Source organism: Metopolophium dirhodum, chromosome 5 (assembly GCF_019925205.1).
Source record: "Metopolophium dirhodum isolate CAU chromosome 5, ASM1992520v1, whole genome shotgun sequence".
Taxonomy (NCBI): domain Eukaryota; kingdom Metazoa; phylum Arthropoda; class Insecta; order Hemiptera; family Aphididae; genus Metopolophium; species Metopolophium dirhodum.
Window position 1 is genome coordinate 29,697,363 of NC_083564.1, and position 25,624 is coordinate 29,722,986.

Genomic DNA, 25,624 nt, shown 5'->3' on the forward strand with positions numbered 1-25,624 from the left:
AAAATAATAATCACAAACGAATGCAGATTATCAGAACGCAATTTAAAAATAGAACTCTTCATTAATATTAAAATATTATAGTACACAGCCATCAACGCATTATTGATGCCCATATATGGAAACCACCATCTCACAGAAGATATCGAAAAAACGATACGGATATGTACCACATGACGCAATCTTCTACAATAACAAGGCAATTAAAACAACTACACATTCCAGACTTATCACCTATCCAGCATCCAATTATACATACCCACAAAACGTAATATAATATTGACACACAAATAATAATAGAAAAAATAAGCATACAGACCAAATATCAAAAGTCAGAAATATTAACATACAAACTTAATAACTTATAACTACTTCATCACATTCCTCGCAATGTAAAACACACGTATAAACTAAAATATAAAATTCCTATTTTTACTCCTTAGAATGGATTACGCTGAAACCCCCATAATATAATAGGTATTATATCAGCCTAACATTATATAACCATGAGATAACGAAGAAACGGATACCCAATGTACCCAAATTGCCTATCCATATCGCTGTGTGACCATAATTTTAATAATAAAAACAGAAAAAAATATTATAACAAATTTATTATGATATTTATTTAATTTATTTGGGTGTGACGAGGGGGATGGGGGAAGTGTGGCAATTTTCTTGAACATTTTTATGTATCTATATCAGAATTCCAATATGTAGATTTTGAGTTGTTAAAATGTTTAGTCTAAAGATAGAAATCCTGGAAAAATATTTTAATAAATTATATACTTTGTGAATTAATATTAGATGTATTATTTATTATTTTACTGTGCATTATTTGATATATATATTTGAAATGTTGCGATGAATGAGTGAGTGAGTGAGTGCATGAGTGGAATTTCGCCTATATATAAATTGATTAATGTACACTGCAAAATAACTAAGGTTTGTGACATTAGCCACCTACTCTTCATTTACTCCAGGCTATCAACATATCGTAACCGCTTTTTATCTCTTTCAAACATACCTTTCGATACAATAAATAATATTATCTCAAACCAATAAAAAAATATTATCTTTTTTCGACAATACAGGCTGTTTACAGACAATTATAATATGAATAAATAATGTTCATAACATTACCTTAACTATTTAGTACTTTCATATAATCGATATACAGTCTACGAATCCAGTCAATGTGGTACTGAACTGATGTAAAAAGTACGATTGAATTATTTGCATCTACATCTTTGAGGCTCTATACTCATAAAGCACAAAAAAATTAAAATGTAGAAAATTGGTCAAACACAGAAAATGGCACAGAGGTTCTTAGATTGAAAAAAAAATGTACATAACCTTTTATATACTTATTTTGAGTTTAAGTTACTTCGCAAAATACTATAATTGCGACCCACCAATATAAGTATTACAGCGTAATAACTATCCAAAATCGTACTTAAAAATGTAAGCCAGTAAGCTCAGTGTCATGACCGTCGACCGGCAACTTCAGGTACTCCTGGAACTGTTTTAGGCCGATGCACTTTGTAAAGTTCAAATCGAAGCTGAACGAATCACACACGAAAACTGATACAAACTGCGGGCTATCGTATACAAAATATATTATAATTTATAATATTATATCGTATAATATGATGGTAGAAAATAATTTGAAAAGCAAAAAAAAAAAAATTCGCCGGATCGTTTGTACATACTTATTACACGTTGATAATGTGTCGGGAACATTTACATTACCTAAAATCAAAAAATTCGCTCGAACTGGTTTTGCGCCACGTGCGCAATAGAACAAACGATCTCTAATATTGCAGGCGAAATTATGATTATGTACCTAAGTATATTTTAATTATATGTGTCTAAATGTCTATTCGCCAGTTTGTAATTTTGAAGATGGTATTTTGCGCAATTGCGCCTCCAATAGGTAAATTTATGTGTAATGTGTGTTTTTATTTTTGTGTCTGTGTCCACGATAAGTAGTCGAAATAATGCTTCGATTTTCGACTTCAGTATCTTGTTCGATAAGAAAGTGAATCTAGTTGGTTATTCCCAGTAGTTTTAAAAAGTGACGGAAAAAACAAAAAAAAAAATAATAAGGAAAGGCGGGAATAACTAACGATACTTCACATTTCAGTTTTGACTAACATAAGTTTTTTCTTGGTATTTTCATCGTATTTTCATCGTATAATCATGCATATTAACATAGTATAAGACAACAAATTAAATGTAATGTTTCCATTAATATATTGCCAATTACTATGGAATGTGGTTATTATTTATGGTCGCTCAATATTAACATCAACCAACTTGGTTTTAGATCGTTAGAAGAGTTCAATAAATCAATTTCTGTACAGTTAATAGTGTCTAATAATATATTATCAAAAATATTGACCAAAAAATGAAGTAGCCGATGGGTGGTGGATGTTGCATATTAAGCGACAAAATATAATACAATAATGGTTAATATATTCTTAACTGATATTATGCTAAAAATATGTAGCGTGCGCGCGTTAGTATCTTTGGTGATACAATTCTTAGAAAAAAATGGAAACATTATGAATTTATGCAAAATATATTAGGTAAATCATTAGAGAAATCGTGGCCCGAATGTTCCCAAATTGCCTATCCATATCGCCGTGTGACCTTAATGTTACAAATAAAACTCGAAAATAATATAATATAAAGAATTTATTATGATAATTATTTGATTAATTTGGGTGGAACGCGGGGGGTTTCCAATCATTTTAAATTTTTTTTAGCATACATTTTATGCTTTACCATAAAAACAGTGATACGAAATTTTATTATGCATCACAAAACAAATTAGATTGGTCACTTCCAACGTTCCAATAAAGGGTGGCAATTTTCTTGAAATTTTTATTTCTCCATATCTGAATTCAAATTTGTGAGTTGTTAAAATGTTTAGTCTAAGGATAGAAATCCTGGAAAAATATTTAAATAAATTATGTACTTCATGACTTAATATTAGGTGTAGAATTTATTATTTTATTATGCAGGGTCATTTTAACAAATCATGCTTGGTATTAATACATATCAATAATAATTCAAAACGTTATCAAATCATCTAAGCAAATACATAATACATAAACAAGTGAGTTTTCAAGAAGAAAGTGTATCGTACATAACCATAAAAAGTGTACTGCTTCGTAACACACACACACACACATACAGTTGTACCGACATACGAAGGTGAGAGATAGTGTAGCTAACAATATTTTACATAACTCAAAAAATACTCGTTCGAATATTGGTTGTCAAAAACAATTTCAATATATTGCATAATACATATAGTAATAATTATGAAACCATTAATCTAAGTACAATGCAAAATTGGTACATATGCAGGTACCTATTATGATTTATTTTAATGCACAATTATTATAAGAGCTGTTAAGAATTATGAAGTAAAAAACTAATTTTACCAAATACAAAGATTGATTCCGTACCCAATGGCCTAAGTTGCCGCGGGTTAATCAATAAAAAAAAAAAATATATTATATATAATATATTCTCAAACCAACAAAAAAATATCATATTGAATATATTATCTTTTTTAACCATACAGGCTTTTTAATTTAATATAATTTCGTACTCTTTCTTCTTGTAAGCAACATTTATACTGTACTTCATACTTCTACCTTTTTTTTCTTAATTTCAAAATAAACAAAATAAATTTATTTTATTTATTGACTTTAATTATTATAATATAATCGTATTTAATAATAGGTATTACAAAGATGTACATATTGATTTTTTGTACAACAATTATATAAGATTTGATCAATACATTTTGAAGAAGTAAAATAATATTATGCTTATTACGAGCTACACTGAAAGCGTTCGCCGGCTGTACGAGCACTCTGGTCGCGGGCCACATAATTATACCGCTATGCCACTATGGTATTAAAAAATTCGCTGTTTTTTTAGAAACTAGAAAAAATATTAAAAATCAGGTGATTAATGAAATCAAAATGTTAAAACGTCAATATTTTCTGAAAAATGAACTCTACAAAATGGCTATCTTCGTTTTTTTCTTTAATAATTAAATAAAAAAATATATTTTTCAACTTTTTTACCAAAACATTAAAATAAATTAAAAGTTAAAACATGAAATATTTATAGTTCTTGTCCTCACAGGTGAACATGTCTACTACCTAACAATTATTGTCATTCATTTTATAGATATTGTAGTTGTTACTTTTATTCCATTAAATTTATATTATTTTCTAACTATGTTACCTCATTTCTTTATTGTGTAATGCCATGCGCACTATAAGGACATAGTGCAAAATCAAATTCCGTGCAATTTGTAATATATCATACGTCTACCTTCTACGTTAATAAACACATACAATAATTTGGAACCAATAACAGTCATACATCGGGTCGGAAAATTTAAAAACGCAGTTTAAAATTATAAAATAAATTATTTACATAACTTAAATCAATACAAATTTGGACCACCTAGAAGGAATGCGATTGCATCATACCGCGGCATCTCACAGCCACGTCAAAGGAAAATACCCAAAATAATAATCACAAACGAATGCAGATTATCAGAACGCAATTTAAAAATAGAACTCTTCATTAATACCAAAATATTATTATAGTACACAGCCATCAACGCATCAATGATGCCCATATATGGAAACCACCATCTCACAGAAGATATCGAAAAAACGATACGGATATGTACCACATGACGCAATCTTCTACAATAACAAGGCAATTAAAACAACTACACATTCCAGACTTATCACATAGCCAGCATCAAATTCTACATACCCACAAAACTTAATATAATATTGACACACAAATAATAATAGAAAAAATAAGCATACAGACCAAATACCAAAAGTCAAAAATATTAACTTACAAACTTAATAACTTATAACTACTTCATCACATTCCTCACCATGTAAAACACACGTATAAACTAAAATATAAAATTCCTATTTTTACTCCTTAGAATGGATTACGCTGAAGCCCCCATAATATAATATTATATCAGCCTAACATTATATAACCATGAGATAACGAAGAAACGTATATGTTAAGGTGAATGACGACATTTTGAACGAATATTAAAAATTTGCCAACAGTCACCGGTGAATGTCAACATTCGCAACGATTATCGGTGAGTGTTGACATTCACAATTGAGAGTTTTGGTGAATGTTAGACATGTTTAGTTAAAATTGGAGTATAGGCGTTATCGTGTCATACGTTAAGATAGTAAATGTTTATAGATATGATATTGTTCACAACAATATTTAATCGAACGGTGTTTAATGATCTATATAATATTATCATAGACATTTAGGCATTTAACGTTACGGTATTTGTCTGTCTGCCTGTACCCACTACCTATCTCTCTCTCTCACACATACTAAGCTTTTGCTTAATCGCATAATTGGCGATACGTCAGTCATCGTACCTAATTTAGTAGTGATGAAAAATACGTTTATATCGACCAGTGTCGACGTATTTCATTTACCTTGCTTACACGAACGAAAAGGTAGACTGTTGTGACTGATTGAATTTGTGATACGTTCGAGTTACCTACTAATTTTTCACGTGTATAATGGAGAACATACGAGAAGTTTTTTACGAACAATTTAACGCTATATTAAGTACAAAAAGAGAAGACAACAATTTTTATTTGAGTACTGAAAAATATAACAAATGTGTTGAAGACGTTCTCAAGTTTAAGGGGAAAGTCTAACCTAACTTATGGTTAATTAATTCGTAAAAAATATTTTATCACTAGATATTCATCTTTTTTTACAACATGTTAACATTCACCAAAAACAGATGGTGCATGTCAACATTCACCAGTGAATGTATACATCTAAGAAGAAATTGATATTCACCAGAAATTTCGGTGAATGTGACATTCACCAAAAGTCGTCATTCACCTTAACATATACACAATGTACCCAAATTGCCTATCCATATCGCCGTGTGATCATAATTGTACTAATAAAAACAGGAAAAAAATATTATAACAAATTTATTATGATAATTATTTAATTTATTTGGGTGGGACGTGGGGGGATGGAGTCCCTATTCTTTTTTAATTATTTTTAGTGTATTATTTTGTCTAATTGCTTGAACGTAAAAACAGTAATGAGAAATTTTATTATACATACAAAACAAAATAGACTGGACTAGGGCTGTTCGATTATTTCGATTAATCAATTATTACGTTGATTATTTTTTTCCATCGATTATTTTACAGTTTTTATAAAACTCGATTAATCGCCAAATAATCGAAATTCGATTAATCAATTAATCGAATTTCCGATTAATCAATTAATCGAATAATCGAAATTTCCGATTAATCAAATAATCGAATTTCCGATTAATCAAATGATTAATCGTTGTTTTGACGGTTCGAATGAACTTCTATTTTTAGAACATATGGAATTTTGTATTCTATACCATATTGTGTGGGCCAAAGGGTATGTTTTACTTATTACATTATTATAAAGATAAATGTTATGTTTTAATAATTATATTATTAATAAAGGTACATTTGTATGTTTTATTTTTATAAGTTTTAATTTCTTAAAAATAATAAATAACTCAAGCTTTAGCTTAACTTATTACATGATATGTATATAAAAATAATTTTGTTCATTTAATAGAATATTTACTATTCTATGTTTGAATTAAAAAAGTCACAGTCAAGATGACTGAAAAAAAAATTAGTCTGGTTTATTATGATTAACTATTCATGTAGGTACCTAACAATAATTATCCTCGTATAGCCATAGTAGCAAGTAGCATAATTGATGTTCTTAAGTACTAAGTAAATTTTTTTTAGATTTTTAATGGAACAATGAATACATAATAATATAATCATTAATAATGGTCTTGGAAAAATAAACGGGACCGAAATCCTAACGATTGTTGATTAGAACAAACGACTTCGTAACGACCATACTCGCGTCGCTGTGTACCCGTCGTCTGGGAAATGCTCGAATTTTTCGAGTAAACTGATTTTGTATCGAACTTCGAGTTCACTTGCAGTTTAACGTCCGACCTGAATAGACCAAAAATCAAAATGGCCATCACTAGCGACTTCGTGGAAGAGATTGTGATGATTCATGTTGTAGAACGCGTCGAAACATGGGTCATGACAATAGAGGACGAAGAGTTCCAACCGGAAGTAAAATTTTTAGAGCGAACACTCGACGATGAAGAGCAGGAGGTTCTACATGCTATTAAATGGTTATTTGAGGAAAATGATGCTGTCACCGAATGCATTGGTGACGATAGCATGCTGGTTGACAATCAAAAGGCGGACACAATTCCGTCTGATGAAGAAGAGGAAATGACTACATTGAAAAGGGAAATAGAACTGGGAACAACCACTACAGCAGTTCAGATAAAGACACGTGGTAGGACAAGGCGGTTTATCGCCGCCACGTGGAAGAGCGTAAAGCGCCTGCTGCTGTGTGGTTGTTGCCGGAAAGCTTGAAGCCAGCAGTGTAGTCATCCCCTCCCCCCAGACGAAGACACCAAGACAAGACGGCGGCGACGGGGGAGTGGTACGTGAAAGAGCACTTTATGGTGTCCGGCGGTAAGTCACCCTATACGTTTTCCGGCCACCCGCAGAAAGACGAGATCGCAGTTGCCAGCGTCGCGCGCTCGCGGTTGCCGACACGCGAGACCATCAAGACGACTCGGCGCGGACTCGGCTGCTTCGGTCACACCAGGAGCGGTGGACGACGACGACGGCGGTGGCTAGCTGAACCGGCGCGGGCAACGATACCGCCCCGACGGTACCACGACGATGGCAGAGCGCATGAAGACGACTCGCAAAGGCGGCGGCGGCGGAGACTGCAAAACACAACGGGTGAGCGATACAGCTGCTGAGCTAGGAACAAGGACGTCAGCATCGCCGGACTTGAGGAAACGGATAACGTTTCAGGGTACGGCGATGCGCGACTCCAGGACGGCCACCGGATGGTGACTCGGTCGAGTCAGGGCAAAAATTACGTGGAGAGGATAAGGACCTTTGCAGCGCGGTCCAACGATCCTCTCCCATTTTTGCCCAGTGGCAATCGGTCGAGTCACGTCTCCGGTCGCCGGCGGTTCCGTAGCACCAACAGCTGCCTTTGCTCGCTCAGTGTTTTAGGTCACCGTCGCCGTCGTCACGCATCAGTCGTCTTCGGCACCTGCACATCGTCGATGCGCACAACATCGCGCACTAGCCGCTCGCCGTCAAATCGTCTCATTGCTCCCGTGGCCGTCGCGGTCGGGACTTCGCCCGCCGTCATGATGGTCGTCACCCACGAGCAAACGCGCTGGCCATTGCACTCGTCCGCCTGCGGGATGTGCCGCGAGAACGTATAGAGGTGACCAGTAGCCTTATTTTGCTTTAAGCACCTCGCCATCACGTACCACTCCCCCTGCTTATTGTGTCTTGTCTGGTGTTTTCTCCCCCCCCAACCCCCCCCCCCACAATTAGGCCACTTTGTGCCATTTATTGTTACAAAAATAATGAAAAATAATAAAAAAAAAATGATAAAAATATAAAAAAAAAAAAAAAGGCCACTTTGAGCCGTTTGTATATTGTATAGATAAAATTTTTCAGGCCATTTTGAGCCGTCAATCCGTTGACACTTGATTATATTCAAACTTTAAAAAGTTTATTCCAAAATTATATTTGTTTGTTAATAACTTAATAAAATTGTTTATACTAAAACAAAATATTGTTTCTTTTTTACGTATTAGAGTGTATTTGTATATTTAATTATTTCAACAGAATAATGGGCTCCACTGAACATGCCACTGTGAGGACCAATGCAAAGTATTAACTACTATAGCAATGTTTTTGTCATGCATCAAATATATCAATAAAATATTATAATAATGATAGGTATTTTTGGTCAGGTGAATGTATAATAATTTATATAGGACCGACTTTAAGCCTATAATATTACCAAGTAGGTATATTTTATGATATTATTGTGATTAATTTTAGTATTAGACGTTAGTAGATATCTACTAAAGTAGGTTAAATTCATTTTTGCCAAAAAATCACATTTAAAAATGTTATTGTGTAGACTTATAAAATATAATAATATATTTTAAAAGTTTCATATACCTACCCACAAATAATATTTTTAAATCACAACAAAATAACTAAAAACGTTATTCTTGGTCTTAATACCTATGAAATTCACTAAAAGGATGAATGTACGATGTCGATGACGACAATCGTTACAACTGTTTATGAGAATATTTGTTTTAACCTTTCAATCCATTAGCTATAAAAATTGAAAATTTTATAATTGTTTAGTTACAATAGTTGATAATTTTCGACATTTTGATAAATTTAGTCAAAATATGAACTCTAGCACGACACGTCTTATATCACCCACGTACACTGTATACACGTGCTGTGACGTGTATCAAGTTATATTATAATATGCAATTTATTAATTTTGGTTTTTACAGTATATTTATGAACGGAATTTCTCAGCAAACGTCTACTGCAGCGTGCGTATACGCATATTAAATTCAAAATAATTGTATATAGATATTATTTAATTATTAGCTGTATACTATGATACGCGACGGGGACCCACGACTGCTCTTAGATAATATATTAGCTTAGTAAATATCACGTCGAATTGTGCGCATTCGAACAATTTCGTTCGATTGTAAATCGTATTTTTAAATATAATATTATTATGTATTATTATCGTGTGTTTGCTCGGTAAAGTAAGATCCGGACAGCAAAAACGTATATAATAATACGCCGTACACGGCTACCGGGCAACCGTTCTACCAGCGACACCCACACGCGACATGATTTGTTAACATTTCCTTTGGCAACATTTGTGCGGTCGTCGTTTTAAATTTCATCGTACCTGCATAGCTTCCAAAATGTTATTATAAAATTATATCATATTATACGGAAAAGGACAAAATATTTATCGCGTTTACTCTAAACTATAATAATATGTAATATAGATTCGTAATAAACTGCACTCGGTAGTCGGTTCAAATGTACACATATATAATATTATAATATAATAACAGTTATATTTATACGACCGGAGCATGCTAAAACGCCATAAATTTATTTAGCGATAAATAATTATATTTTAATATATATAATTATAATTTTTACGTTTCATATAAAATGAATTTAAATAATTATGCGTATATACTTATATATTATAAATACGTTCTGGACAAAATATTCCTCAGCTGAGATGATGTACGATAATAATAATAATAACACTATAGTGAAGCCAGTGAAGGTGGTTTCTAAATACAATGTCGTATAACCTAAACAGTATATATAAAAAAAAGAAGTACCTATATAGATATATAGAGGTATAATATGGGCTAGTAATATTGTGTGACGCCTAAAGCTGATTCTTCCGCAGTAGTTCGAACGATTATCTGCTGCGATTTCCGTCATCTGAGACTGTATATAGTAAATATAATAATACATTTATACAGCAACATTTGTATATTCACAACTTATTACTATTCATAATTTATATTGTTATAGTTAATGTTTAGTCTTATATTATAAACTATAAAATATTTTTAGACTCAGATTATCTTTAAAATATGTAAAGTTCTCAATTCATAGATAGATACCTACTAATATAGATTAAATATTTAAATTTGAAAATCTGTGCTAATATGATGTTTTGAGTTCAATGATTGGGAATATATTAAGGATAATATAAAAGTGGACATCTACATCTAAATGACTTACTGCAAATCTTGTTTAAAATTGTGTAGAAGTTAAGGAATCAATTTGCCCTTAGTAAAAAAATCGATTCATCGGTTAATCAGTCATTAAAAAAATCGATTAATCGATTACTCAGTCATAAAAAAAAATCGATTAATCGGTTAATCGGTCATTAAAAAAATCAGTTTATCGATTAATCGGTCGTTAAAAAATCGATTTTCTGTTTGATTATTAATTTTCGATTAATCGAAATAATCGATAATACGTGAAATTAATAATCGAGTGGTAAAAAAAATAATCGAACAGCCCTAGACTGGACACTTCCAAAATAGTGGCAATTTTTTTGAACATTTTTATGTACCTATATCAGAATTCCAATGTGTAGTTTTTGAGTTGTTAAAATGTTTAGTCTAAAGGTAGAAATCCTAGAAAAATATTTTAGTAAATTATATACTTTGTGACTTAATATTAGATGTATTATTTATTATTTTATTGGGCATTATTTGATATATCAATAATAATTGCGAACATTTTAAATCATCCAACCTTTCAAATCTATCGTTGTAAACATAAATATAGACAAATTATAATTGGTATAAAAAGTTATATAACTATAAAATTACTCGTTCAAATATTTGTTGTCAAATACAATGTCAATACAATGCATGGTAAATAATATAGTAATTAATATAAAACCATTAATGTAAGTACAATGCAAAATTGGTACATATGTAGGTATCTATTATGATTTATTTAATTGAACAATTATTATAAGAACTGTATAACTTGTTTACACATAAGTAAAAATATAATTACACGAAATACAAAGATTTATTCCAGTAGTTCGAATAAATTATTTTCATAACATTACTTATTGTTAGACTTAATTATCCATCGATTGTGGTACTGAACTTAAAAACTGTGATTGAGTTATTTGCTTCAAGATCCTTGAGAATCATTACTTCGGTAAAATAACAACGTTTAGAGTGTAAAAAGCATAATCCTGCAACGTTGTCTCCCTCATAAACACCATGTACTGAAACTAAAAATATTTTATTCATTATACTTGATTTAAACATACTACAGTCATTGGGTAGTAGAATTTACATTATTATCATTACAACTGAGGAACAAGTACTATATTACAATCATATATGATAAGGTACCTATAGCAAGAGGTAGATGTGGTTTGAAACTATAATATGTTGTGGTGTCTTGTACAAACACCCTCAATACAAATATTTTATTTAACATTATTATCTACATATTAGATACAAAATATAATTAAGTAGTAGAATGAAAATTGTATACACACTCTTTAGAGTTTAGGCCATGAAATAAAACACTAATCAGTCTTAAATGACACCAGTTTAGAAATGCATACCTATGGTCCCTCGTATTATATTACATAAACACGTATCTACTAATACATAAATTAACTATTAACATATAATACAGCCTAGTACCAGGGTCTTCAGAACATTTCTTCTACGATGGTCGGAGAAAACTGTTCTTTACCACTCTATTCGAACGTGTAATCGACCTCATATACTCATCGCATCTTACCATTACAATCTGCAACCAATTGCAGCCATTTATAAGCAAACAAATGTTACAATATCCACGTGAACCTAAGATCCTTCTAACGATTTTAAAATGAAAATATCGTAAAATCCTTTTTTATTGCACATCTAGATCCTTAGAGGAACCACTTTTCCAAATTTCAAGTATGTACAATTCGTAGTTTTTGAAATGTTGCGATGAATGAGTGAGTGAGTGAGTGCATGAGTGGAATTTCGCCTATATATAAATTGATTAATGTACACTGCAAAAAAACTAAGGTTTGTGACATTAGCCACCTACTCTTCATTTACTCCAGGCTATCAACATATCGTAACCGCTTTTTATCTCTTTCAAACATACCTTTCGGTACCATAAATAATATTATCTCAAACCAATAAAAAAATATTATCTTTTTTCGACAATACAGGCTGTTTACAGACAATTATAATAGGAATAAATAATGTTCATAACATTACCTTAACTATTTAGTACTTTCATATAATCGATATACAGTCTACGAATCCAGTCAATGTGGTACTGAACTGATGTAAAAAGTACGATTGAATTATTTGCTTCTACATCTTTGAGGCTAACTACTCCGGTTAAATAATACAATTTAGAGTGTGAAAAGCATAAGCCTGCACCGCTGTCGCTCGGATCTACACTATGTTCTGAAACTAAAAAAATTATACATAATTATACTACATTAATTAATCATACGAATGCAGCTGGGTAATAAAGTAGCTGTATATCAGAGCTCACATAACATGTATAACATTTACTGTGCTTGCGTAATATTATGTAATAGGACTAAAGTCCATTTATATAAATAAATAAATATAGATTTTTTTTTTATTGGTCCTGAAGCCCAACAACTATGGCCATTGACTGTTTGGTTTTTTTTTTGTAAGGGAGGAATTGAAGGTTTAGAAAACACGTGTGTTTTGGTTTGGCAGATTTTTTAGTGGGCACCCGTAGGTATCTGCCATGCCCAGGTGAGGGATGGCGGCACTTCTCTCCGGACATTGTGACTTGCCCGAAGAAAAATGCCACCCGTGGCCGGATTCAAACCTCTAACAAACCTTAAAGACACCATAACGCGTTAACACAATATATTCTGCTCAAACGCACACGGCACACCTATTATAGTCCCAAAGCTATCCAGATAAGTCATATTCGCTAAATATTAAATGTATTTATATAGGTATATAATTAAAAAAAACAATGTTTAATTTCCATAATTAGTTATTTTTGACCGTATAGGCATATTTTGTATTTTAATACTTCAAAATCCTGTGTGTGACGTTCAAATACCTGAAATTTTACACCTCCCTTCATTCAACCACTATGACACTATTTTATGTAAATCTGCGTGAAATAAATGTTGCGTCGGACAGTCAGTAAGTGGTTGCAGTTGGGTTAGTCTAACAATAACTGAGATGACGCCGCTACCTAACCAGTATTGGAACCGTAACCCTTTGAATATTGGAAACACACCAAAACAAATATTTAAATTAATTTTAATACTGGAACCTCACCTGAAGCCTTATTTAAGTTACATATTTTTTCAAAATTTTATTTTTTAAAAACAGAAAATAAACTGAAACCGAAATTTTAGTTTTTTTCAGAAACAAACAGAACTGAAACCGAAAAAATCATGAAGGTTCCAGTCCCTGTTCGGATCACTTCTTCTCCAAATGACGCAGACAACTGTTGACCAGTGGCATGGCGAGGCAGTTTTATTTGAACCACTTCTCCGTTGATATTTTGGTTAGTGGTGTTAGTGGTGGTGATAGATTTGTAAAATATATTGCTTCCAAATTATGAACTATTGCGAGTTGAGATAACAGCAAATTTGGGTATGCATCCTGTTGTGAGTTGGTTGGTGCGTGGGTGGGTGGGTGGATAAAATATATTTGGCTCCTTTAATTAAAATTGTTCACCACGCCACCGCGTCGACCAAAGTGTTTCTCCACCATATCCCATAAAAAATATTCAAAGCATTACTTTTCTATCTTTGATCTGAGACTCAAATTTCAATGCAGAAATAAAATATTTTGGTAAGCAGTATGTTGAACAACTATTCACGGACCTTAGTGGGTTATTATATGCTTGTTTTAATTTAATAAAAGTTTTTCCCACCATAAACATTATGATATCATTTTCTTTCAATCGTTTGAAATTTGACCAATGAAGATTTAATTGTCATAGTATTGGTTATTAGCATCGTTTAATCTTCTCAGAAAAAATTGAATCTTCCAAGAGTATACTTTTATACACACTATTTGAGTCGAAAATGTCTTACATACAATAATACTAAAATAATAATCTTATGTCGATTTACCCCATTATAATACAATTGTGCCAGCTTGATTACCTTTGAATTTTATTATTTTATAGATCATTAACTAGTAAATAACGAATTCAATAAATCATAAAAAACTTTAATGACGTGATTCAATATTGGGTTAGTCAATAGATACGAAAAGGTAGGCTTGCTATGTATATAGTTTGTTTGATTTACTTGTAGAAATAAATTTTATATTTTTATATTTATTGTAAAATGTTATTCATTAATTTAATAAAAGTAGAGTTTATAAAAAAAATCAATAATTTCAATATAGTATTAATGTTTAAATATTTTATTACCCAATGAAGAACCGGCACAAATCTTATCATGAGTAACAAATGGTTTAAATTCAAGTGTACACATATTCCGGCAAGACCTCATGTCGATGTATGGTAAACGTGTTTCTAATAAAACGGGACTTGAATTGCCATTTTCCGTTTTTCCCCAACCAACAATCTGTAAAAGTATAAAAATGTTTGAGATTTTAATATACATTTTTAGCAGAGCGATTCATGTATTGACTTTACTATGATGTGTGTTTTTATAAACTTTTATTCTTGTAGAAATAATGCTTCGATATTCAACATTCAATATCTATTAGCGTTAAAAAGTCAAACTCGTTGGTATTTTTGAGAGGATAATTTGGAAAATTTACATTAGTTTCCAAATGCGTAGTGAAAAACAAATGTTAGTCTTTAAGGTTAGCAACATGTGTATGTGTGGTAAGGTTTTTGACACTACGAAACTCCCCGGGAACCACGTTGCGTGATTGATTGTAGCCAACGCGCCATGGCAAAGTTATTTTTATATAACTAATATACTAATGAGTTATAACCGTAGATACTTGCATGTTAACACTACTATTTTCTATATTTAATTTCTTTTTGAGCTATTTATAAGCATATTAAGAATATTTACATTTTATTTCTTTTTTTAAAAATATCATCGATAAATCGCAGTCTCAAAATACTTGTATACTTGTACATTTAATTCAAGGTTCCTCATAAGTATTTTTTAATGAAAACTTAAAAAAAAGTTAAGAGTAAATCCACAATTGTTTTTTTATGAATTTTCTTTGTAGTCAAACTAATTTTGTTAAGAGAGTTTGAAGTTTTTTTCGATAATTGATTATCAGCCAGAAGTTAATTAATTCCGGTTGACCGTATTTATTATTGATTTAAGTATTATGTTTTAATTCAAAAATTAATAATTGTGGATACTTGAAATTTTCTCATAATAATTTTTCAAATCAATGATATAATTATGTCATTGCAAATAAAAATAACACCATCCATTACAATTACCCACTTTAACCTACATAGCAGAGTGGTATTCACTTCCCACTTTTTTTATTTAAGTATTATAACATGTTTATGCAAACGTTAGCGGATAATCTCACGGTATTTGTATACATATAAATGGAGAACCATAAATAATATTTAAATGCACGCTATTGACTGTTGTTAAATCATAATTTAAATAATACTACAAACCAACCTTTCCTTCATCTCCATTGGATACTTTGTAATCACCATTCCAATCCATACATATAGGTGTAATACCATAACTAAAAGAAACACTGTTTTGTAACACAACAACAGCTATATCTTCAGCATAATACCCGGAAAGACCATAATAAGCTTCATTCAGATGAACCCTATCCACCTGTACATTGATTTTTTTAATTTATATTATACATGTCATACAAATTATTTATAGACTTTGAATTATAAATAACTTACATTTATAATTTGAGGATTTTCTATATCAAAAATTTCAAAGTTTCTATAATATTTTCCAGCAACAATTTTGTAAAGATCGTCGACTATTGTTATATTATATGGCATACCTATTTTCCAAAAACAATGAGCCGCTAAAAACAATATTTAATTAATTTTCATTTTTTTTTTTAATTCGTTGTACAAATATTATACCAGAAACGACTAAATTTCGAGAAATAATTGATCCTCCACAAAGGAATTCATAATTGGATTTTTTTTTATATATGGCGATATACCAAGGTGCGGTTCCAACATTTGCTGTTTTGCCATTTTTGATCAATATTTGGGTTTTGATAAATGGTTTACCACAATCTAAAATAAGATTTGAATATAAATATAAATTAAAATAATAAGAATACAGTACAAATTAAGTAAATTGGAGATTTATATATTTTATACGATTAAAAATACAATTACCTGGTTCGCATATACGTAGTTCATTATTCCATATTCCGTTTGACATACAATGTAATTCAATTGGAGTCTCTTTTTGTCCGTTTGGTAAATTATAAGCAGGCTTACATTTTGGTATTGCTATTGTGTCAGGTATCGATAGATTTGAGCAATTAGCATACTTACCATTATAACTACATTGAATATCTAAACTATCAGATAGAAGAGGTGGACACATTTCTATAAATATAAACAAATTATAATCAAACATAACAAATCATTAAACTCATAATATGTAAATATATAAATATTATAGCATACAAATTACAATACAAAACTTACTCAAACATAATTTATGAAGAGCAGTTTTCCATTTTCCATTTCTCTGACAAACCCGAAAACTATTGGGATATACATTATAATATCCAAATATACAGTTCTCATTTACGGTAACGCCATGATCAATTAATGTCCCGGGAGATAAACTTTCATTAGAATCTTCATAAGTATATACAACTCCTTCGACATCTGGTAATACGCATGATCTCGCTTAAATATAAATATAAATAATTATAAGTCATAATTAATAAAACCTATAGAATAGACATATTTTCGATGATTTAAAAATGTACATCAAACGATTATGCTTAACCTAACGATTATTTGTTCTTCCTCAATAATTTATACAATTTATTGTAAAACAAATAATTTTAACATAAATAAAAGGGTATGGGTTAGTCATTAAGTAAACACATACATATATTATGGTATTGAATAAATGGTGGTCTTTGAATTTCATGAATTTGTGAAATTACTTGAGTTGTCGAAAAATTTCGTAGTTGTTGAGTTGGTGGAATTTGTTGAAATTGTTCATATTCTTGATATTGTATATTATCACACAAAATGCTTGATCCTGAAAAAAATGAATTATTATTGCATTTAATACGTAAAAATTGTTAATTGTATTAAGGTTATTAATTATTTTTTTAATCAGCATTTATAGTTTGAATTCAATGGTATCATAATTAAATGATAATTATAATTTATACCTTGCATCCAGGGTTAATATTTATTATGTACGATGGCATCATTTCAATTAATAAAGAACCTAACCTAACCGGAGGGGACAAAGTTTCTGATCAGTCAATAAAATATAAAAACCAAGCATTTCTCTACGTAGCTACTTTCTACACTTATAGTTTCAATTTAATCATCTATCTTATATCAATTTATATAGATTACCATAAGAACAAATTCAATTGTAACGTTTTTGTTTGTACTCATCGCCGCATATTCATAAGTGGTTATTTTATTTTAAAAATTGATATTTTGTCATTTGATATATTATTATACCGTATACTGTATACATTTGATGTACTTATGTAACAACGCATTATGTTTAAACTGAATAACTATAAATAGGTATTTATTTCTATTGTGAAAATTATTCCCCAGTATCTAAAGTTACAATATTGTATCATATTTCTTAATAATTAAAAACAAGTGATGGTAACATTTATCTTCAAACTTCCAGCGCATCAGGTTGATTTAAAATATATATTTAGAGGAAAATGCCTTCCTTTACAACACTCCGGAGGCTATAGATGTCATTAAATCTTATGAGCCTTTAATATATATAATTTTTTTTGTTTTAAACCATGTAGCTGCGTTTAATAAAAATGTGTAATTTTATAAACTATTGTGATCTAGGACAAATGGACGTAGTCGTTTGGACGTGGTGGTTTGGCGTAGGGACAATTGGAAGTAAAAAAAAATAATAATAATAAATCAATCAATCAATCAATAAAAATATCAGTAAAAAATTAAAAATTTGAGACAAAGTATAAAAAAAAAGAAGGTAAGTGGATGTCACTTTGCTTTACAGTAGGTTACAAGTGGGTCAATGAATAATGGATTGTATTAAACTTGAATTCAATGATATGTCTGTTGGTGCACGATAAGCTGTCGTGGCTGGAATACATGGTTTTCCCCGAGCAAAGGTCAAAGTCTCGTTCCACGACTATCGCTGTCCCGTGCGCCTGCTTGCCCTACCGCTCGCCGTGTACAATTGATACAATCTGGTCGAACGTGCTCCGCCGCCGAAACTCATGCACCAAACCTGACAAAATAGTGCGTTACTTATTGTCGTGTACTGTTCTTGGGCCTTATTGTGGTCCAGTCACCATTTTTACCAGCCAAAGTTCCAGCCAACTGCCCTCATACCAGCCCGAGTCACAGCATAAAGGTTAGGTCATAATATTATAATATTATTTATGTTTGACGTCCGTTATTAAACAAATGTTTGCACGATTATGTAATATCGTCATCGCCGCCGTATTATATAATTTGTACCTATTAATTATTATCAATAGTTTTTTGTTCGCCTAGATTAGCGATATATGTTTATGATTTATTATCACTACGACTAACATTACACGATAAACACCATTTGATGTCATTATTATTATTATTTACATAATTTGAATTAATAGTATATATTTTTTACCATCGATATTTGGTGTTACAATTATTTCTTATTAAATTATTATTGTTTGTAAGGTTCCCACATTCCTATATATTATTTCCATTTCCACCATTTTTATACCGTCCACTATCATTGCACTGCTAGTGTCCGTACATCGTCGGGGCAGTAACCGTCCACCAACGATCGCCAGTGATTGGGCAATACCTGACGACAATTTACGCCGTCAAACTGCACGGCTGCTCAAATCAGGTTGCCCCATTTATGGTCCCACGGTCCGGGTCGTTCACAAAATCGTTGTCTTTAGTAGCAAGTTGTTCTTTTAGTATTTTAACATCGGCACGTTGCACTAATACTTGTCGATTATCCCGCCGAAAACTAAAAATAATGATGAAACAGCCGAGCAAGCGTTGGAATGTGCGCGTATTGCATGGAACCGCGCACAAAAATCAATATCCGATATTTTGAGCGTCGCGAAGTTATCTATGAGTGATCCCAGGAAACGGGAACAATTATCCGCTAGTGTGAAACGGTTAGATAATCTTTTTTCACGTTTTAAAGCTAAACAAACTGTTATTAAAAATTCATTGGTCATTGTCGGTCGTTCCGATGAGTACGAATCGGTCGATTCGCCAGTAACGGATACCGTCAAAGCCGTTGTTGACGAAATTTACAAAATGATTGATGGCACGTCGGAAGCAACCGTGGCTATACAACCGGTGTCTATTCGGCAATCGTTTAGTGCACTTTCAAAAATTGAATTGCCGTCGTTCAACGGGTCCATAACAAAGTGGTGTGCGTTCCGTGATACTTTTAAAGCGTTCGTACACGACGATTCCGGTATCTACGATGTACACAAATTTCATCTTCTGTCACAGAGATTGACCGGTTCTGCAGGTATCCGTAATTAAATCAATTTCATTGTCGGTGATGAATTATTCAGTCGCGTGGGCAGCGCTCACTGATCGATTCGAAAACAAACGATTGATCGCAACTACTCATTTGGATTAGTTTTTAGCCTTCAAGCCGATCGCTCAAGAATCGAAACTATCTCTGACCACGTTTTTAAATATTTTTAAAGAAAATGTCGCTGCGTTAAAATTACTCGGAGTCGACGATCTCGCGGGTTTTATATTGTTTTATTCTGTTCACGTGTATTAGATCCGACAACACGTCAGTTGTTTGAAGTGGGTGTTTGTCAATCCACTATTCCGAATTTTGATACTCTCGTCACTTTTGTTCAAAAGCGTTTGAAGATATTGGACAACATACAGGGTGTTCACAAGACTGAAGCTCGATCTAATAAATCTCAAACATCTATCGCGCTGAAGTTAGCGTTAACCGCCGCGAGTAACCCTGTTCATAAGTCGTGTTTGTCAAAATTAAACAAGTCAAAACATTAAACTATTTGTAATCGTGGTGAACATTTTTTGTATCACTGTTCAGAATTTAAAACATATTCCGTGCCACAACGCCGGGAATACTTTCGAACAAATAAATTATGTTTTTCGTGTATGAGTTAGTAGACACGTGTAAGTCCAAATACCATTGTGGAAAATGTCAACAACGCCATCACACTTTGTTACATTTTCAGTCAGAATCAGAACCTACGACCACCCCCAATCCGGAAGACCAATCAATGGTGGGGAGGGTGGAAGTACCAATACAAAGTTTTTGGGTATGTCAGCGTCCGGCAGTACAGTGTTATTGGGTACAACCATTGTTCGAATTCTAGATGCGCGTGGTAACTATCATTTCATGCGCGCATTATTTGATAGTGGATCCCAAATATCGGCAATTACTACAGATTGCGTAGCTCGCATTGGATTGTTACGACGGAAATGTGAAAGTGATATAGTGGGCTTATCTCAAAGTCCAATTACCCAAGTAAGAGGTAGCACGTCTTGTTCGTTTATACCACACCATACGTCGAGTCCGAAATTCAATTGACACGACTTAATAATACTTCCCAAATTAACGTATATTCTTCTGTCTTCGCCACTACCACCAAATATACGCATACAATATCAACATCTAGTATTAGCTCCAGTTCGACAGTCCGTCTCAGATCGACATGCTACTTGGACCTGATTTCTATCCATTTCTTATAGGTGGGTAGTCGTAATACACATTGTCGGTTTTCCATCAGCTATGGCTTATGGATAGCCTTCTGGGATGGATTATAATGGCATTAGTGAACCCACTTGGACGGGCTTCCGCCCCGTGCATATCATTTTCGATTACATCCAGTCCGTCGATAGACACTCTATTACATCGGTTTTGGTCAATTGAATAACCCGTCAAACTCGCAGTTCCTATCACAGAAGACGAGATGTGTGAGAGGTGGCTTACCAATTCTACATCACGAAGTGCAGTTGGCCGTTTTTGTGTTGCCTTACCGTTTCGATACCACATTTTCACTAAGGACGATGGTACTCAGATATCCACGCCAACGTCCGAAATTCGTTCGTCATCATGTCAACTCGGAGAATCTCGTTCTCTAGCTATGAAACGTCTACTGAATTTGTAAAATCGCCTCCAAAAATACAAACCGTTGTACGAGTTGTTTCGATCGTCCATGAATATATATCTGTCATTAGGTCACATGAAGATTGCTACCCGACCTGGTAAATATTAAATACCACACCACATTACTGGTCGTTTTCGACGCTTCGGCGAAGTTATCGTGAGAGGTTTCTCTCAATGATATTCTTTGCGTTGGGCTGAAATTACAAAATTACATAAGTGAATTGTTACTCACATGTCGATTATACAAATATATTTTCATTGCCGACATTGTTAAAATGTACCGTCAGATCAATTTTCGTGATGAAGACTGCGTGTTCCAATACATCCTTTGGTGACCTTCCCCGGAACAGGAGATCCAGGAGTACGAACTATTGACAGTTACTTATGGTTTGAGTTCCGCTCCGTTCTTGGCCATACGTGTCTTACACGCTTTGAACGTATGCTCTGAACCACTATTTTCCATCGCCAAGGGCGTCGTAACTAAATATACCTACGTCGACGACATTGTGGTAGGACGGAATACGGAAACGGAATTGAGTCAGGTGAAAAATCATATCATAGCTTGAAGATTTAGGATTGTATTCCGCCTGAATATCGAGCTAACTGTCCTTTATTTGAACCTAAGGACGAGTCATCATTGAAGTTACTCGGCCTCCATTGGGGGGTTACCGATACATGTCGACGACACGCCCAATATACAAAGGGAGGAGTATTATCTGACATTGCTAGATTGTTCGACCTCATTCATGCAACAACTTTGGCAGGTACAATTAGAGTGAGACACTCCGCTTCTTCTACATCTACATACAGCGTGGCGTCATTTTTTGGCAGAGTTGCCTTCGTTGGGCTACATAGAAATTGCTCGTCATATTGACACCAGAGGATTTTTGGATGTCCAGTTATTAGGTTTTTCCGACGCGTCCCAGAAGGGTTATGGTGCAACGGTGTACCTCTGCGTTGTCGATAGGACGGACAAGATGTCCATCTCCCTGGTGACGTGAAAGACAAAGGTCACTCCTTTGAAAGGTAGTGAAAAGGACGAGTCTCTCACCATACCTAGGTTAGAGTTATGTGCGGCCCTTTTATTGGCTCAATTGTTACAACGACTCCATCTGAAAATCACGTCTGTTCTTCCGGTTTCACAAGTGCGTGCCTGGACAGATTCATCCTTAATGTTGTCATAGCTCACTACCGATCAAAAGTTTTTTAAGATTTTTGTTACCAACCGAGTATCCAAGAACCATTCCCTACTCCCAGATTGCAACTAGTCACATATTTCTAATTTCCTATTCTAGTAAATGGTTATGTTATATGCAAAATCAATAATAATTTTAGATTCTGAGTGGAACGATGAATGTATTGATTTTACAATGATATGTGTTTTTTAAATTTTTTATTTTGTGTCTTTGTACACGATAAGTAGTCAAAATTCTATTTTCAACTTCAGTATCTTGTTCGATGGGAAAGTGAATATTGTAGGTACATTGGAGAAGTCAAAATGAATGTCAATAAAACTTATTTCTTGAGTAAAAATACTTGAAAATTTAATACAAAGCTCCTACTATATTGTTACATTGACATTTGAAAAATATTAAAAATACTTAGTCAAAGTTGTTTTTTTTTATAAGCATTCAAATTTCAAATCTTGACTTAATATAGAAAAATGACGAAAATTATCAAATTATTTTGAGTTAAGAATTCATAAAACTTTTTCTTTTTCAATCTAAGATATTAAAATGTAATACAAGGTTTCTTATAAGTTCGTCTACTTTTATCAACAAAAAAAAATGTCCACAAGAAAGTCAAACTAAATTTTTATGAGCGTTTGAACTTCATACTTTTATAACATTGGATATTCACTCAATTTCTTATGTATCAGTTTTGTTATTTTATTGTTACTCAAAAATGAATAACTGTAGAAACAAGAAAATTTTACTGAATGTTTATATTTTCATTTTCTATACACTATAAAATTATGTAAACATTTTGACTCTTTTTGAGCTGTTTACGGACATTGTCAGTTTTAAACTTTTTTATTTTTTTCTTTCTATAAATATTGATAAAATGTTATTTATTGGGTAAAAAAGCGTGAAAATGTATCGCAAGGCTCCTGATATATTGTTACAATAGCAGTTGAAAAATATTGAAATTACATATGTACAATTTTTTTTTATAGGCATTTAAAGTTCAAAGAATTGAATTTTTAAAACAAGGTTCTACGTAAATAGGTTATACATAGTTACATAGTTCTAAACCTAAAATTGAATGAGTTACAGCTTTTGGGAATTTTTAAAATAATTAAATTTTTACGATTTTACCAAAAACATTACACGCTTGAATTTCAAACAAAAGTAAATCATTTTTGAACTAAAATGAAATGCATTTAAATAATTTAATACAAAATTACCTAAAAAAAAATGTATAGATAATTTAAATTTAATTAATTTACCAACTAAATTGACAATGACGTTGTAATTTGCGTTATTATTGTGCGATAAAAGTTATTGAATTATTTCAGGTTTTATTGTTAGTACTTTGATAATAGTACATTATTTCTAATTATATTCTTAGTACTTCGATAATTATTGTAGATATTGTTTGATTATCAAAGATGAACTAATGGACGTTCACTCTGTATTGTACGTTCATCGATAACACTTATAACTTTTAACATAATACTTTGAAAGATTTTTCTTTTTTTCTTCTTTAAAATGTTAAACAATAGTGAAAAAGTTGATATGATTTTAATTGATGGTGAGTGTCCACTTTTTCACTATTGTTTAACATTTCAATCAACTTTTTCACTATTGTCTAACAGAAAAAAAGAAAAGTCTTTCAAAGTATTATGTTAAAAGTTATAAGTGTTATCGATGAACGTACAATACAGAGTGAACGTCCATTAGTTCATCTTTGATAATCAAACAATATCTACAATAATTATCGAAGTACTAAGAATAAAATTAGACATATAGTATCAAATCTTTTAGCAAATTAGATCAAGATGATTTCGATTTTTTCAATTGTTATTTAATGTCACGGGAAAAATCACCGATAAATTACAAAAACCGCTAAAAATGGGATTTTAATTTCTAACGTTTTGTTTATCACCGCAGTAACGAACAAAAAGGTGGATAAGTGGATTTCGCTCTGATGTACAGTAGGTTACAAATGGGGCACTGTAATGGATGGTGTTAAATTTGAATTCAATGATATAATATCATTGCATAAAAAAAACGATTCTGATCGAATACGGTCAGTCAGCCTATGATATTACCAAGTATATTTGATTAAAAGTTAAACATTTTATACATTTTTAACTACAAAATAATTAATAAATTATAAATTTGATAAATGTTAAAATGTTGTCAACATTTGAACTTTAAATGCTTATAAAAAAAAATTGTGCTTATGTATTTTTCATATTTTTCAACTGCTATTAGAACGGTATATCAGGAGCCTTATATTAAATTTTCACGCTTTTTTACCCAACAAATAAAATTTTATTGATATTTATAGAAAAAAAAACTAAAAAAATTAAAAACTGACAATGTCCGTAAAAGGCTCAAAAAGATTCAAAATATTTTCAAAATTTTATGGTGTATAGAAAATGCTAATATAAACATTCAGTGAAATTTTCAAGTATCTACAGTCATTCGTTTTTTAATTACAATAAAATAAGAAAATTGTTACATGAGAAATCGAGTGAATATCAAATGTTGTAAAAATATAAATTTCAGACACTCATAAAAATTTAATTTAAGTTTCTTGT

At 31.8% G+C, this 25,624-nt stretch overlaps 1 protein-coding gene across 1 annotated transcript in view; it reads right to left on the reverse strand.

Annotated features, from left to right (window-relative positions):
* Positions 1–11,487: 11,487 nt before the first annotated feature.
* LOC132945689 (uncharacterized) overlaps positions 11,488–25,624 on the reverse strand; it is a 38,815-nt gene continuing 24,678 nt past the window's right edge. Inside the window, exons 20-28 of the mRNA XM_061015453.1 lie at positions 17,602–17,757; positions 17,187–17,393; positions 16,869–17,084; positions 16,605–16,763; positions 16,413–16,543; positions 16,168–16,335; positions 14,970–15,126; positions 12,797–12,997; positions 11,488–11,799 (exon numbers count right to left, since the gene is read on the reverse strand). Coding sequence (XP_060871436.1) covers positions 12,798–12,997; positions 14,970–15,126; positions 16,168–16,335; positions 16,413–16,543; positions 16,605–16,763; positions 16,869–17,084; positions 17,187–17,393; positions 17,602–17,757 — 1,394 coding nt within the window. The 3' untranslated portion in view covers positions 11,488–11,799; position 12,797. The remainder of the gene's footprint in view (positions 11,800–12,796; positions 12,998–14,969; positions 15,127–16,167; positions 16,336–16,412; positions 16,544–16,604; positions 16,764–16,868; positions 17,085–17,186; positions 17,394–17,601; positions 17,758–25,624) is intronic.